At 43.2% G+C, this 15,000-nt stretch overlaps 2 protein-coding genes across 4 annotated transcripts in view; one reads left to right on the top strand and one right to left on the bottom strand.

The window, feature by feature from the left end:
* The window catches only part of prkcab (protein kinase C, alpha, b), a 210,817-nt gene that overhangs the window by 1,609 nt on the left and 194,208 nt on the right, over positions 1-15,000 (top strand). The gene's annotated exons all lie outside the window — the stretch shown is intronic.
* The window catches only part of cep112 (centrosomal protein 112), a gene marked incomplete at its 3' end in the record, with an annotated part of 200,048 nt that overhangs the window by 184,277 nt on the left and 771 nt on the right, over positions 1-15,000 (bottom strand). For all 3 annotated transcript variants that reach the window (XM_082185304.1, XM_082185306.1, XM_082185305.1), the window contains exons 3-4: positions 14,131-14,321; positions 12,969-13,105 (exon numbers count right to left, since the gene is read on the bottom strand). In XM_082185304.1, the coding sequence (XP_082041430.1) occupies positions 12,969-13,105; positions 14,131-14,321 (328 nt within the window). The remainder of the gene's footprint in view (positions 1-12,968; positions 13,106-14,130; positions 14,322-15,000) is intronic.

Below are 15,000 nucleotides of genomic sequence, written 5' to 3'. Positions count from 1 at the left end.
CGATTTTAGGGTGAAATATGAAATATGACCCAGACATATTATTGTTTGTGTTATAGTCACACGATTTTTACATTTTCACATTTCATTTTACATCAACCATCTGAAAAAGTGTCTAAAAAGCATCAAACTGTATGACTTGAAGAAGCATGTGCAATTCCACAAAAACTAAAATTGTGTTATATTTAGTCAATGATTGTATGCAAAAACATAAAAACTTCTAACAATGTTCAATAGCAACGGATTAAAGTCAGAGAAGAAAGAGAAAACTCCCTTGAAAAGCACAAAAGCAGAAGAAATGTTATATCATGATCACCTGACTGAGTGAACACACACACACACAACCACATCAGAGAAGATCTGAACGAGAGTAACAGAGTAACGAGAGTAACACACACTCTTCTGCAGCAGGACTGAAGTGTGTGATCTGAACGAGAGCGACACACACTCTTCTGCAGCAGGACTGGAGTGTGTGATCTGAATGAGAGCGACACACACTCTTCTGCAGCAGGACTGGAGTGTGTGATCTGAACGAGAGCGACACACATTCTTCTGCAGCAGGACTGGAGTGTGAACGAGAGTGACACACACTCTTCTGCAGCAGGACTGGAGTGTGAACGAGAGTGACACACACTCTTCTGCAGCAGGACTGGAGTGTGTGATCTGAACGAGAGCGACAAACACTCTTCTACAGCAGGACTGGAGTGTGAACGAGAGTGACACACACTCTTCTGCAGCAGGACTGGAGTGTGTGATCTGAACGAGAGTGACACACACTCTTCTGCAGCAGGACTGGAGTGTGAACGAGAGTGACACACACGCTTCTGCAGCAGGACTGGAGTGTGTGATCTGAACGAGAGTGACACACACTCTTCTGCAGCAGGACTGGAGTGTGTGATCTGAACGAGAGCGACAAACACTCTTCTACAGCAGGACTGGAGTGTGAACGAGAGCGACACACACTCTTCTGCAGCAGGACTGGAGTGTGAACGAGAGTGACACACACTCTTCTGCAGCAGGACTGGAGTGTGTGATCTGAACGAGAGTGACACACACTCTTCTGCAGCAGGACTGGAGTGTGAACGAGAGTGACACACACGCTTCTGCAGCAGGACTGGAGTGTGTGATCTGAACGAGAGTGACACACACTCTTCTGCAGCAGGACTGGAGTGTGTGATCTGAACGAGAGTGACACACTCTTCTGCAGCAGGACTGGAGTGTGAACGAGAGTGACACACACTCTTCTGCAGCAGGACATGAGTGTGAACGAGAGTGACACAGTCTTCTGCAGCAGGACTGGAGTGTGAACGAGAGTGACACACACTCTTCTGCAGCAGGACTGGAGTGTGTGATCTGAACAAGAGCGACACACACTCTTCTACAGCAGGACTGGAGTGTGAACGAGAGCGACACACACTCTTCTGCAGCAGGACTGGAGTGTGTGATCTGAACGAGACTGACACACACTCTTCTGCAGCAGGACTGGAGTGTGAACGAGAGTGACACACACTCTTCTGCAGCAGGACTGGAGTGTGTGATCTGAACGAGAGTGACACACGCTTCTGCAGCAGGACTGGAGTGTGTGATCTGAACGAGAGCGACACACACTCTTCTGCAGCAGGACTGGAGTGTGAACGAGAGTGACACACACTCTTCTGCAGCAGGACTGGAGTGTGAACGAGAGTGACACACACTCTTCTGCAGCAGGACTGGAGTGTGTGATCTGAACAAGAGCGACACACACTCTTCTACAGCAGGACTGGAGTGTGAACGAGAGCGACACACACTCTTCTGCAGCAGGACTGGAGTGTGAACGAGAGTGACACACACTCTTCTGCAGCAGGACTGGAGTGTGTGATCTGAACGAGAGTGACACACGCTTCTGCAGCAGGACTGGAGTGTGTGATCTGAACGAGAGCGACACACACTCTTCTGCAGCAGGACTGGAGTGTGAACGAGAGTGACACACACTCTTCTGCAGCAGGACTGGAGTGTGAACGAGAGTGACACACACTCTTCTGCAGCAGGACTGGAGTGTGTGATCTGAAAGAGAGCGACACACACTCTTCTACAGCAGGACTGGAGTCTGAACGAGAGCGACACACAGTCTTCTGCAGCAGGACTGGAGTGTGAACGAGAGTGACACACACTCTTCTGCAGCAGGACTGGAGTGTGTGATCTGAACGAGAGTGACACACACTCTTCTGCAGCAGGACTGGAGTGTGAACGAGAGTGACACACACTCTTCTGCAGCAGGACTGGAGTGTGAACGAGAGTGACACACTCTTCTGCAGCAGGACTGGAGTGTGTGATCTGAACGAGAGTGACACACACTCTTCTGCATTTAAAAATGCACTTCATCCTACCGACATATTACAGCTAAAGGTTTTTACAGAGGCGATTTTAGGGTGAAATATGAAATATGACCCAGACATATTATTGTTTGTGTTATAGTCACACGATTTTTACATTTTCACATTTCATTTTACATCAACCATCTGAAAAAGTGTCTAAAAAGCATCAAACTGTATGACTTGAAGAAGCATGTGCAATTCCACAAAAACTAAAATTGTGTTATATTTAGACAATGATTGTATGCAAAAACATAAAAACTTCTAACAATGTTCAATAGCAATGGATTAAAGTCAGAGAAGAAAGAGAAAACTCCCTTGAAAAGCACAAAAGCAGAAGAAATGTTACATCATGATCACCTGACTGAGTGAACACACACACACACACAACCACATCAGAGAAGATCTGAACGAGAGTAACAGAGTAACGAGAGTAACACACACTCTTCTGCAGCAGGACTGGAGTGTGTGATCTGAACGAGAGCGACACACACTCTTCTGCAGCAGGACTGGAGTGTGTGATCTGAATGAGAGCGACACACACTCTTCTACAGTAGGACTGGAGTGTGTGATCTGAACGAGAGCGACACACACTCTTCTGCAGCAGGACTGGAGTGTGAACGAGAGTGACACACACTCTTCTGCAGCAGGACTGGAGTGTGAACGAGAGTGACACACACTCTTCTGCAGCAGGACAGGAGTGTGTGATCTGAACGAGAGCGACAAACACTCTTCTACAGCAGGACTTGAGTGTGAACGAGAGCGACACACACTCTTCTGCAGCAGGACTGGAGTGTGAACGAGAGTGACACACACTCTTCTGCAGCAGGACTGGAGTGTGTGATCTGAACGAAAGTGACACACACTCTTCTGCAGCAGGACTGGAGTGTGAACGAGAGTGACACACACTCTTCTACAGCAGGACTGGAGTGTGTGATCTGAACGAGAGTGACACACGCTTCTGCAGCAGGACTGGAGTGTGTGATCTGAACGAGAGTGACACACACTCTTCTGCAGCAGGACTGGAGTGTGTGATCTGAACGAGAGTGACACACTCTTCTGCAGCAGGACTGGAGTGTGAACGAGAGTGACACTCACTCTTATGCAGCAGGACTGGAGTGTGAACGAGAGTGACACACACTCTTCTGCAGCAGGACTGGAGTGTGAACGAGAGCGACACACACTCTTCTGCAGCAGGACTGGAGTGTGTGAACTGAATGAGAGTGACACACACTCTTCTGCAGCAGGACTGGAGTGTGTGATCTGAATGAGAGCGACACACACTCTTCTACAGCAGGACTGGAGTGTGTGATCTGAACGAGAGCGACACACACTCTTCTGCAGCAGGACTGGAGTGTGAACGAGAGTGACACACACTCTTCTGCAGCAGGACTGGAGTGTGAACAAGAGTGACACACACTCTTCTGCAGCAGGACTGGAGTGTGAACGAGAGTGACACACACTCTTCTGCAGCAGGACTGGAGTGTGTGATCTGAACAAGAGCGACACACACTCTTCTACAGCAGGACTGGAGTGTGAACGAGAGCGACACACACTCTTCTGCAGCAGGACTGGAGTGTGTGATCTGAACGAGAGTGACACACACTCTTCTGCAGCAGGACTGGAGTGTGAACGAGAGTGACACACACTCTTCTGCAGCAGGACTGGAGTGTGTGATCTGAACGAGAGTGACACACGCTTCTGCAGCAGAACTGGAGTGTGTGATCTGAACGAGAGCGACACACACTCTTCTGCAGCAGGACTGGAGTGTGAACGAGAGTGACACACACTCTTCTGCAGCAGGACTGGAGTGTGAACGAGAGTGACACACACTCTTCTGCAGCAGGACTGGAGTGTGTGATCTGAACGAGAGTGACACACACTCTTCTGCAGCAGGACTGGAGTGTGTGATCTGAACGAAAGTGACACACACTCTTCTGCAGCAGGACTGGAGTGTGAACGAGAGTGACACACACTCTTCTACAGCAGGACTGGAGTGTGTGATCTGAACGAGAGTGACACACGCTTCTGCAGCAGGACTGGAGTGTGTGATCTGAACGAGAGTGACACACACTCTTCTGCAGCAGGACTGGAGTGTGTGATCTGAACGAGAGTGACACACTCTTCTGCAGCAGGACTGGAGTGTGAACGAGAGTGACACTCACTCTTATGCAGCAGGACTGGAGTGTGAACGAGAGTGACACACACTCTTCTGCAGCAGGACTGGAGTGTGAACGAGAGCGACACACACTCTTCTGCAGCAGGACTGGAGTGTGTGAACTGAATGAGAGTGACACACACTCTTCTGCAGCAGGACTGGAGTGTGTGATCTGAACAAGAGCGACACACACTCTTCTACAGCAGGACTGGAGTGTGAACGAGAGCGACACACACTCTTCTACAGCAGGACTGGAGTGTGTGATCTGAACGAGAGCGACACACACTCTTCTGCAGCAGGACTGGAGTGTGAACGAGAGTGACACACACTCTTCTGCAGCAGGACTGGAGTGTGAACAAGAGTGACACACACTCTTCTGCAGCAGGACTGGAGTGTGAACGAGAGTGACACACACTCTTCTGCAGCAGGACTGGAGTGTGTGATCTGAACAAGAGCGACACACACTCTTCTACAGCAGGACTGGAGTGTGAACGAGAGCGACACACACTCTTCTGCAGCAGGACTGGAGTGTGTGATCTGAACGAGAGTGACACACACTCTTCTGCAGCAGGACTGGAGTGTGAACGAGAGTGACACACACTCTTCTGCAGCAGGACTGGAGTGTGTGATCTGAACGAGAGTGACACACGCTTCTGCAGCAGAACTGGAGTGTGTGATCTGAACGAGAGCGACACACACTCTTCTGCAGCAGGACTGGAGTGTGAACGAGAGTGACACACACTCTTCTGCAGCAGGACTGGAGTGTGAACGAGAGTGACACACACTTTTCTGCAGCAGGACTGGAGTGTGTGATCTGAACGAGAGCGACACACACTCTTCTACAGCAGGACTGGAGTCTGAACGAGAGCGACACACAGTCTTCTGCAGCAGGACTGGAGTGTGAACGAGAGTGACACACACTCTTCTGCAGCAGGACTGGAGTGTGTGATCTGAACGAGAGTGACACACACTCTTCTGCAGCAGGACTGGAGTGTGAACGAGAGTGACACACACTCTTCTGCAGCAGGACTGGAGTGTGAACGAGAGTGACACACTCTTCTGCAGCAGGACTGGAGTGTGTGATCTGAACGAGAGTGACACACACTCTTCTGCAGCAGGACTGGAGTGTGAACGATAGCGACACACACTCTTCTGCAGCAGGACTGGAGTGTGTGATCTGAACGAGAGTGACACACACTCTTCTGCAGCAGGACTGGAGTGTGAACGAGAGCGACACACACTCTTCTGCAGCAGGACTGGAGTGTGTGATCTGAACGAGAGTGACACACACTCTTCTTCAGCAGGACTGGAGTGTGAACGAGAGCGACACACACTCTTCTGCAGCAGGACTGGAGTGTGTGATCTGAACGAGAGTGACACACTCTTCTGCAGCAGGACTGGAGTGTGACCGAGAGTGACACACACTCTTCTGCAGCAGGACTGGAGTGTGAACGAGAGTGACACACTCTTCTGCAGCAGGACTGGAGTGTGTGATCTGAACGAGAGTGACACTCACTCTTCTGCAGCAGGACTGGAGTGTGAACGAGAGTGACACACACTCTTCTGCAGCAGGACTGGAGTGTGAACGAGAGTGACACACTCTTCTGCAGCAGGACTGGAGTGTGAACGATAGCGACACACACTCTTCTGCAGCAGGACTGGAGTGTGTGATCTGAACGAGAGCGACACACACTCTTCTGCAGCAGGACTGGAGTGTGAACGAGAGCGACACACACTCTTCTGCAGCAGGACTGGAGTGTGTGATCTGAACGAGAGTGACACACACTCTTCTTCAGCAGGACTGGAGTGTGAACGAGAGCGACACACACTCTTCTGCAGCAGGACTGGAGTGTGTGATCTGAACGAGAGTGACACACACTCTTCTGCAGCAGGACTGGAGTGTGACCGAGAGTGACACACACTCTTCTGCAGCAGGACTGGAGTGTGAACGAGAGTGACACACTCTTCTGCAGCAGGACTGGAGTGTGTGATCTGAACGAGAGTGACACACACTCTTCTGCAGCAGGACTGGAGTGTGAACGATAGCGACACACACTCTTCTGCAGCAGGACTGGAGTGTGTGATCTGAACGAGAGTGACACACTCTTCTGCAGCAGGACTGGAGTGTGTGATCTGAACGAGAGTGACACACACTCTTCTGCAGCAGGACTGGAGTGTGTGATCTGAACGAGAGCGACACACACTCTTCTGCAGCAGGACTGGAGTGTGTGATCTGAACGAGTGACACACACTCTTCTGCAGCAGGACTGGAGTGTGAACGAGAGCGACACACACTCTTCTGCAGCAGGACTGGAGTGTGTGATCTGAATGAGAGTGACACACACTCTTCTGCAACAGGACTGGAGTGTGAACGAGAGCGACACACACTCTTCTGCAGCAGGACTGGAGTGTGTGATCTGAACGAGAGCGACACACTCTTCTACAGCAGGACTGGAGTGTGAACGAGAGCGACACACTCTTCTACAGCAGGACTGGAGTATGAACGAGAGCGACACACACTCTTCTGCAGCAGGACTGGAGTGTGTGATCTGAACGAGAGCGACACACACTCTTCTGCAGCAGGACTGGAGTGTGTGATCTGAACGAGAGTGACACACTCTTCTGCAGCAGGACTGGAGTGTGTGATCTGAACGAGAGTGACACACACTCTTCTGCAGCAGGACTGGAGTGTGTGATCTGAACGAGAGTGACACACTCTTCTGCAGCAGGACTGGAGTGTGTGATCTGAACGAGAGCGACACACACTCTTCTGCAGCAGGACTGGAGTGTGTGATCTGAACGAGAGCGACACACACTCTTCTGCAGCAGGACTGGAGTGTGAACGAGAGCGACACACACTCTTCTGCAGCAGGACTGGAGTGTGTGATCTGAACGAGAGCGACACACACTCTTCTGCAGCAGGACTGGAGTGTGAACGAGAGCGACACACACTCTTCTGCAGCAGGACTGGAGTGTGTGATCTGAACGAGAGTGACACACACTCTTCTTCAGCAGGACTGGAGTGTGAACGAGAGCGACACACACTCTTCTGCAGCAGGACTGGAGTGTGTGATCTGAACGAGAGTGACACACACTCTTCTGCAGCAGGACTGGAGTGTGAACGAGAGCGACACACACTCTTCTACAGCAGGACTGGAGTGTGTGATCTGAACGAGAGCGACACACACTCTTCTGCAGCAGGACTGGAGTGTGAACGAGAGCGACACACACTCTTCTGCAGCAGGACTGGAGTGTGTGATCTGAACGAGAGTGACACACACTCTTCTTCAGCAGGACTGGAGTGTGAACGAGAGCGACACACACTCTTCTGCAGCAGGACGAGTGTGTGATCTGAACGAGAGTGACACACACTCTTCTGCAGCAGGACTGGAGTGTGAACGAGAGCGACACACACTCTTCTGCAGCAGGACTGGAGTGTGTGATCTGAACGAGAGTGACACACACTCTTCTGCAGCAGGACTGGAGTGTGAACGAGAGTGACAAATACTCTTCAGACATCAGCAGCTCTATCCATGTGTGTTCTGATGACCGTCAGTGAAACACACATCTCACTTCATGACTCGGTCAATGCTCATACTTGGAAGAAATATTTATTATTTATTTATTTATTTAAAGATTTGTTGCTGCAAATGTTTATGATGAAATTTTGAGAGTTTTCACTTTCAAATGAAACACATATTTTTTTTATTAGTGATAAAACACAGTTTTATTATTATTAGCATTATTATTAATAACTGATTGTGAATCAAAGGCCTGTGGTCCTACAATAGGCTTAGTTGTCTTTATACAACATGTCACTTTTCATTTGTTTTTGGGGTCAAATCCAGTATGTCCTTGATGGGCTATTCCTCCTCAACTGCTTGTCCTGTGTGGGATTGTGGGAATGCTGGAGTCTGATTCACAATCATGCCCTTAATAAACTACAGATGGTGGACAACCAGAATGAGACTTTTACAAAATTGGGATGTGTATTTGCTGCCTTTTACCGCTGAGTGGCGCTGTAATCACAGACTTTGAAAAGTGTCAGTTTATTCTCTTTATGACGTAATCTGCCGCGGCAGTAATCTGAGCAGAGGTCACAGATAAATTCAAGATAAATCTTGTGGTTAAACGAATTCAAATTCATTAAATTTAAAAAAAGTAGACACACGTTAACATTGTGTGCCCAGTTTTTCTATAATTTAGAAAGGCTATGTCAATAGGTTACTTGTCATTTACTTCGTGTTATTTTAATGTGTTTGTAGATTTATTAACTGAAACATAACAGTGAAATAAATTAAAATAATTTACCGTAAAATTAAAACATTTTCAGGACTTGCAGTTAGGCTACTAACCGATGTTAGTCGGTTTAAGCATTCTTTGTTATATTCAGAATTAAATAGGCTTACTTGTTGTTATGATTATCAATTGAATTCTTTAATAAATAATCAACCACAATGCCTATTACTGCCGCAGAAAAAATAAACCAGTCGAATTTCAAAGTCGTTCGCGAAATGACTATAGGCTATACCGGGTGGCGCAAGTGACAGGGCAAAACAGCAGCAACTGCGGCATTTTAAAAGGTAAGTTTCCTATCTGTTTATAATATATATATATATATATATATATATATATATATATATATATATATATATATTTCATTATTTGAACAAAAATGAGACTGATTGAATATGTAAAAATATAAATCTGCTAAATTATTTTTGTGTGTGTGTGTGAATCATTCACGAGATTGAGATGACTGACAGAGATACCCGGCCATAGCAACGGAAGACATTTTTCAAAACAGATCGAACAAATCAGAAAAATACTTTCAATACAGTATTTCTTTCAATTAAAAAATAAACAATGAAAATGTAAAAATAAAATTAATTAAGTTTGAAAACCCATCGCACATTTCAAGGTATGAATAAAGTGTCGGGACAGTTTATTTATTTAAACAGGGTTGCATCGATAGTTTATTCCCTTTGTGATGCAAAATAAGAAACACAGAATCTTATTCTTGCAACATTTTAAATTTCTATTGTCAAAGAAATTGCAGCTAAATAAAAAAATTTAAACGGTACAAAACGAAAAAAGTTCAAAGTTCAAAGCGACATAAATTAAGAACAGGCTTTTTTCTTTGCCTCTCTCGCGCTGGATATTTTTTTAGTAAGTTTGGTCTCCCTCACTGCGCGCGGCGGGTCTTTCTCGAAATTAAGCATTTCAGCGTAAAAAAACACCATACAGCTGATAATACTGTATATGTGGCTGTGTGTCATCCACAAAAATCACGAAGAAAAAACTGTAACAAATAGCTTTTGTTCCTTCAAAGATACAACATGCCTTGCTGAATTCACCTTACAATAAAACGAGGTGGGTCGCGAATTAAAGAGCTGCTAAATTGAAATTGTTTGTGGAAAACCTTTAAATACAATCAATAAAACTACATTATAAAATTTTATAAGATATAGGGCCTACTGTACATAGGCTATGGACTTTTGGAGATTTTGAGATTAATCCTTAGAATTTTGCCTTTGCCTGCTCATCAGGCTGGCTCCGACACTCTCCATATGAAAGACGGAACATTAACACCTCTGTCCTGCACCCCCACGATAAAGCAACTATTGCCTTCTCCAAACCCCCCACAGGCTAGCTGAGTTTGCAAAACAAAACAAAGAGTTTGCCACTCGTCGTGGTGTGCCAAAACACTTAATTATAAACTTCAATATTTCATTCAAAACAATCTCAAAACGCTTTGTGACATTTTGAAAAGCCGTGGATGCATTACTGCCACTGGAACCATGAACGCAACAGAATACTGGTTCTGATTTTATTGTTTGTCGTTTAAACGTCATATATATATATATATATATATAGGCCTATATATATATATATTTTTTTTTTTAACAGAACTGCTTTTGAAATTACGATTGGAATTATTATAGGTTACAGAAGTAAAGTCATTGTATAATATTTGTTCCTTGGTGTAAAATGGAAATGCATGGTGATTTTATTTTGTAAATAGGCTATAAGCAAAAAACTATGTTTTAGAACTATAGACAAATCTCTCTGCATCAACAATAGACTATACAATGCATTAATAGGCTAATATAAAAATATCAGTAGTCTAAGTTAGTTCGGGTTTCGAACCCGTGTCATCTAAATGATCGTAACGTAAGTTCAACCACTCGGAAGCGCTCTTCATTCAAAAGAACGCGCCGCCGCGTTTGTCGAACACTAATTCAACATGCTAGAATAAAACCTGGCTTTAGAACAATGCATAGCGCCACTCGTCGTGGTGTGCCAAAAAATGTACAATACTTTAGTTTAATTTATTTCAGTGTTAATGTTTGAGTTAAAAAAATCCTCTACAGATTAAATTAACACAAAGTCGGCTATAAGAATCCTTTATAGGCTACGAAAAAAGCAAAGGGCTTACAGTCTTAACATTTAGGCTACTTTGCTTAAATTCGATACATTTATTTTCAGTAGGGCCTAATACATTTGTAGGGATGTAATTTCAGTATGCTTTACCAACGCTATGTATTCAATTAAAGTTCCAAGAGGTCTGGTCTCTATATTTCCTTCCCAGCTGACACTAATATGCAAGTGCACAGCAAAAATCATCACAACTTGTGCTTGCTGCGAACGCAAGTTATTTAAGGTGTCTCAACTGTACACAGTCTACCCTACAGTGTGAATTCGTTACAAGGTTTCATTTAATTAAATTAATGTGCAGCAATTTGTACAAATAGAGTCTATAGGCCTACTATACTGTTGTAGCCATTAAATAATCTCATTTAGTATCATATTTGTTAAAATATTCTAATGTTATTTTTTTCCATCTATGTTGAATATGAAAAGTGAACAGCACGAGTAAGATAGGATGCATTATATCGAGAGATGGATATGGAGTGGGTCAGACAGACATGATTTTGACCACTTCATTAAGTTTTGTTTAGTAGAAAACCTTTCTTTAAAGTGAATTTCGTTTTCTATAAATTGTATCTTAATTTTAATAAATTTTTCATCAACCAATTGCTGGATTTAAGAGATAAGTAAGAGAAGCAAATATAACAGACACTAATCATGGAGGCGCCCGTGCGGTCACTTGCATTGCACGTCAGCTGGAGCGCATCTCATCCTCCTAACTTAACGAAACTCAGCGTATGCCTCACACAGACATGATAAATACATCAAATACACAAAGCTTGAAATGTCTTCAAACTAAATAATTCAAAACGAAAAGAAAAAGGCTACTCTCTGATTATGTCTTTACGTGCATTTCTCTCTAGGTGCGTTCACTACAAATATGGCGATCGTCAACTTCATCTTTGCAGTCGACACTGTCAGAAAACACTAGTTTATTGATAAAAATCAATGCACGCATCACCGGATTTACAAATACACATCTTGCTTGTTGCACGCACATATTATGTCGAAAAAACGAAATATTATGTTGAAATAACATTATTATTAATAATACATCTTTTAGAATATTTGATTAAATGCTGCTTGTTCAATTTAATAAAATTAAAACTTTAATTGTGATAATTAAAATAATTGAAAATTAAATATTTAGTGGCCAAGTTTTGCTAATTTATTATATAGGCTATTATATGCCTATTGCCTATATTAAGTAGGTCATATTAAGACAAGGCATATATTAAGTTATTTTAGCTGTTATGAGAAAAAAAATCTAACGAAATCTAAAATCTAAAAAAAATTCTAACGCCAATTCAACATGCCAGAATAAAACCTGATTTTTGAACAATGCGTAACGCCACTCGACCTGGTGTGCCAAAACACTACATTTTAAACTTCAATTTTTAATTCAAATCAATCTCAAAACGCGTTGTGACATTTTTTTAAGCAGTAGCCTAGCCTATATAAGGGCATTGAAACCAGGATCTTAACTAAAACGCGTTCCGTGTAATCTCTCAAAAATTATGCCACACTACTCCATGTATTTTTTTTTTTTAAGGACTGCTTTTGAAATCACTATAAATTACTATGCAATTGTATCGCTCACGAGAGCTCTTCATTTATCTAATTCCTCAATAGAATAGTAAAAATATTCAGCGTCCTAATAATGCTCCTAATATTGTCTCCATTTTTAACTTTTGATTCTATTTTTTCAGTTCTAAAATTGATTCTATCTTTGGTTCTATTCTGTTGTAGCCTAATAGGCCTATTTATATATATGAACAATATGCCTATTAGGCTTAGGGTTTTATATTTAACCCACTTACATTTTAAAATACGGCAATTGCTGCTGTTTTGCACAATGTCCCTTTGCGCCACCTGGCGGTCATTTCGGGAACGACTTTGAAATGCGGCTGGTTTATTTTTGCCGCGGTGATTTCGCCGCGGAAGCTGGCGCGGCGGTAATAGGCATTCTGGTTGTCCACCATCTGTATATCAGGAGTGCTGTGTGAAGCCTGAGAGGAGTCGTGTCATACCTGTGTGTGTTTGAGAGGGGTGTTGTGGCCCATGAGCCGTCAGCCTGACCCAACTCCCCACACACCCAATCCGGCAGCACTGCCGATCTCTGATCCCGATCCGAGCTTCCCAACAGCGGCTCGTCGAAATAGATGGACTAAAAACAGGGAGACAAAGCTTTAACATCACCACTGATTCCAGCTCTCAACACTGATTCACGTTCACCTTAAATGGATAGTTCACACAAATATGAAAATTAGCCCATGATTTACTCACCCTCAAGCCATCATAGGTGTTTATGACATTCTTCTTTCAGACGAATACAATCGGAGTTATATTAAATAATGTCCTGGCTCTTCCAAGCTTTATAATGGCAGTGAATGGCTGTTTCTGTTTTGAAGTCCATAAAAGTGCATCCATCCATCAAAAAAGTGCATCTATCCATCATAAAAGTGCATCTATCCATCATAAAAGTGCATCTATCCATCAAAAAAGTGTATCTATCCATCATAAAAGTGCATCTATCCATCAAAAAAGTGCATCTATCCGTCATAAAAGTGAATCTATCCGTCATAAAAGTGCATCTATCCATCATAAAAGTGCATCCATCCATCAAAAAAGTGCATCTATCCATCAAAAAAGTGCATCTATCATCATAAAAGTGCATCTATCCATCATAAAAGTGCATCTGTCCATCATAAAAGTGCATCTATCCATCATAAAAGTGCATCTATCCATCATAAAAGTGCATCTGTCCATCATAAAAGTGCATCTATCCATCATAAAAGTGCATCCATCCATCAAAAAAGTGCATCTATCCATCAAAAAAGTGCATCTATCCATCAAAAAAGTGTATCCATCCATCATAAAAGTGCATCCATCCATCAAAAAAGTGCATCTATCCATCAAAAAAGTGCATCTATCCATCAAAAAAGTGTATCCATCCATCATAAAAGTGCATCTGTCCATCATAAAAGTGCATCTATCCATCATAAAAGTGCATCTATCATCATAAAAGTGCATCTATCCATCATAAAAGTGCATCTATCCATCATAAAAGTGCATCTATCCATCATAAATGAACTTCTGCTTGAGGGTGAGTAAATCATGGGCTAATTTTCATATTTGGGAGAACTATCCCTTTAAACTCAAGATAAAGCTAAACTTCAGTGGTGTGTTTACCATGTACGTGGGTAAAGTCTTGAGTCCGCCGGCCTCAGGTTTGTGTGTGAAGGGACCCTCTAACACTCCTCTCCTGAGCATGTGCAGGAGGAGTCGGGCGTACATGTTACGATTCTTCCTTCCCGTCAGTCCTGATCCACAAGCCACGGGATCACACAGCTTCTTAATCCACAGCGCGCACCGCTGACGCTCTGAGGACACACACGTGTGTGGAAGATGAGCAGGCGATGATCTGGGAGATTCTTAATGCTTTTAAAACAAGTCTCTTCTGCTCACCAAGGCTGCATTTATTTCATCAAAAATACACAAAAAATCTGTAATATTGTGAAATATTATTACAATTTAAAATAATGGGTTTCTATGTGAATATACTTTAAAGTGTAATTTATTCCTGTGATCAAAGCTGAATTTTCAGCATCATTACTCCAGTCTTCAGTGTCACGTGATCCTTCAGAAATCATTCTAATATGATGATTTGATGATCAAGAAGAAACATTTATGATTATTATCAATGTTAAAAAAAAAAATAAAAAAAAAAGATTCTTTGATTAATAGAACAGCATTTATCTGAAATCTAAAGCTTTTGTAACATTAAACACTACCGTTCAAATGTTTGGGGTCAGTACGATTTTTTTCTTTCGTTTTTTGGGGAAAAAATTTAAAGAAATTAATACTTTTATTCGGCAGGGATACATTAAATTGATCAAAAGTGTCAGTACATACATTTATATATAGAATAGAAAGTTAAAAAGAACATACATAGAAAGCTTTGTAACATTAAAACACAGTATGATTTTTATTAATTTTTCTAGGGGAAAGAAATAAAATAAATTAATACTTTTATTTTCTAGGGGAAATACTTTTATTCAT

This window comes from Leuciscus leuciscus (assembly GCF_965113295.1).
Source record: "Leuciscus leuciscus genome assembly, chromosome: 1".
Classification (NCBI taxonomy): Eukaryota; Metazoa; Chordata; class Actinopteri; order Cypriniformes; family Leuciscidae; genus Leuciscus; species Leuciscus leuciscus.
This window is presented reverse-complemented; position numbering and strand designations above follow the sequence as displayed.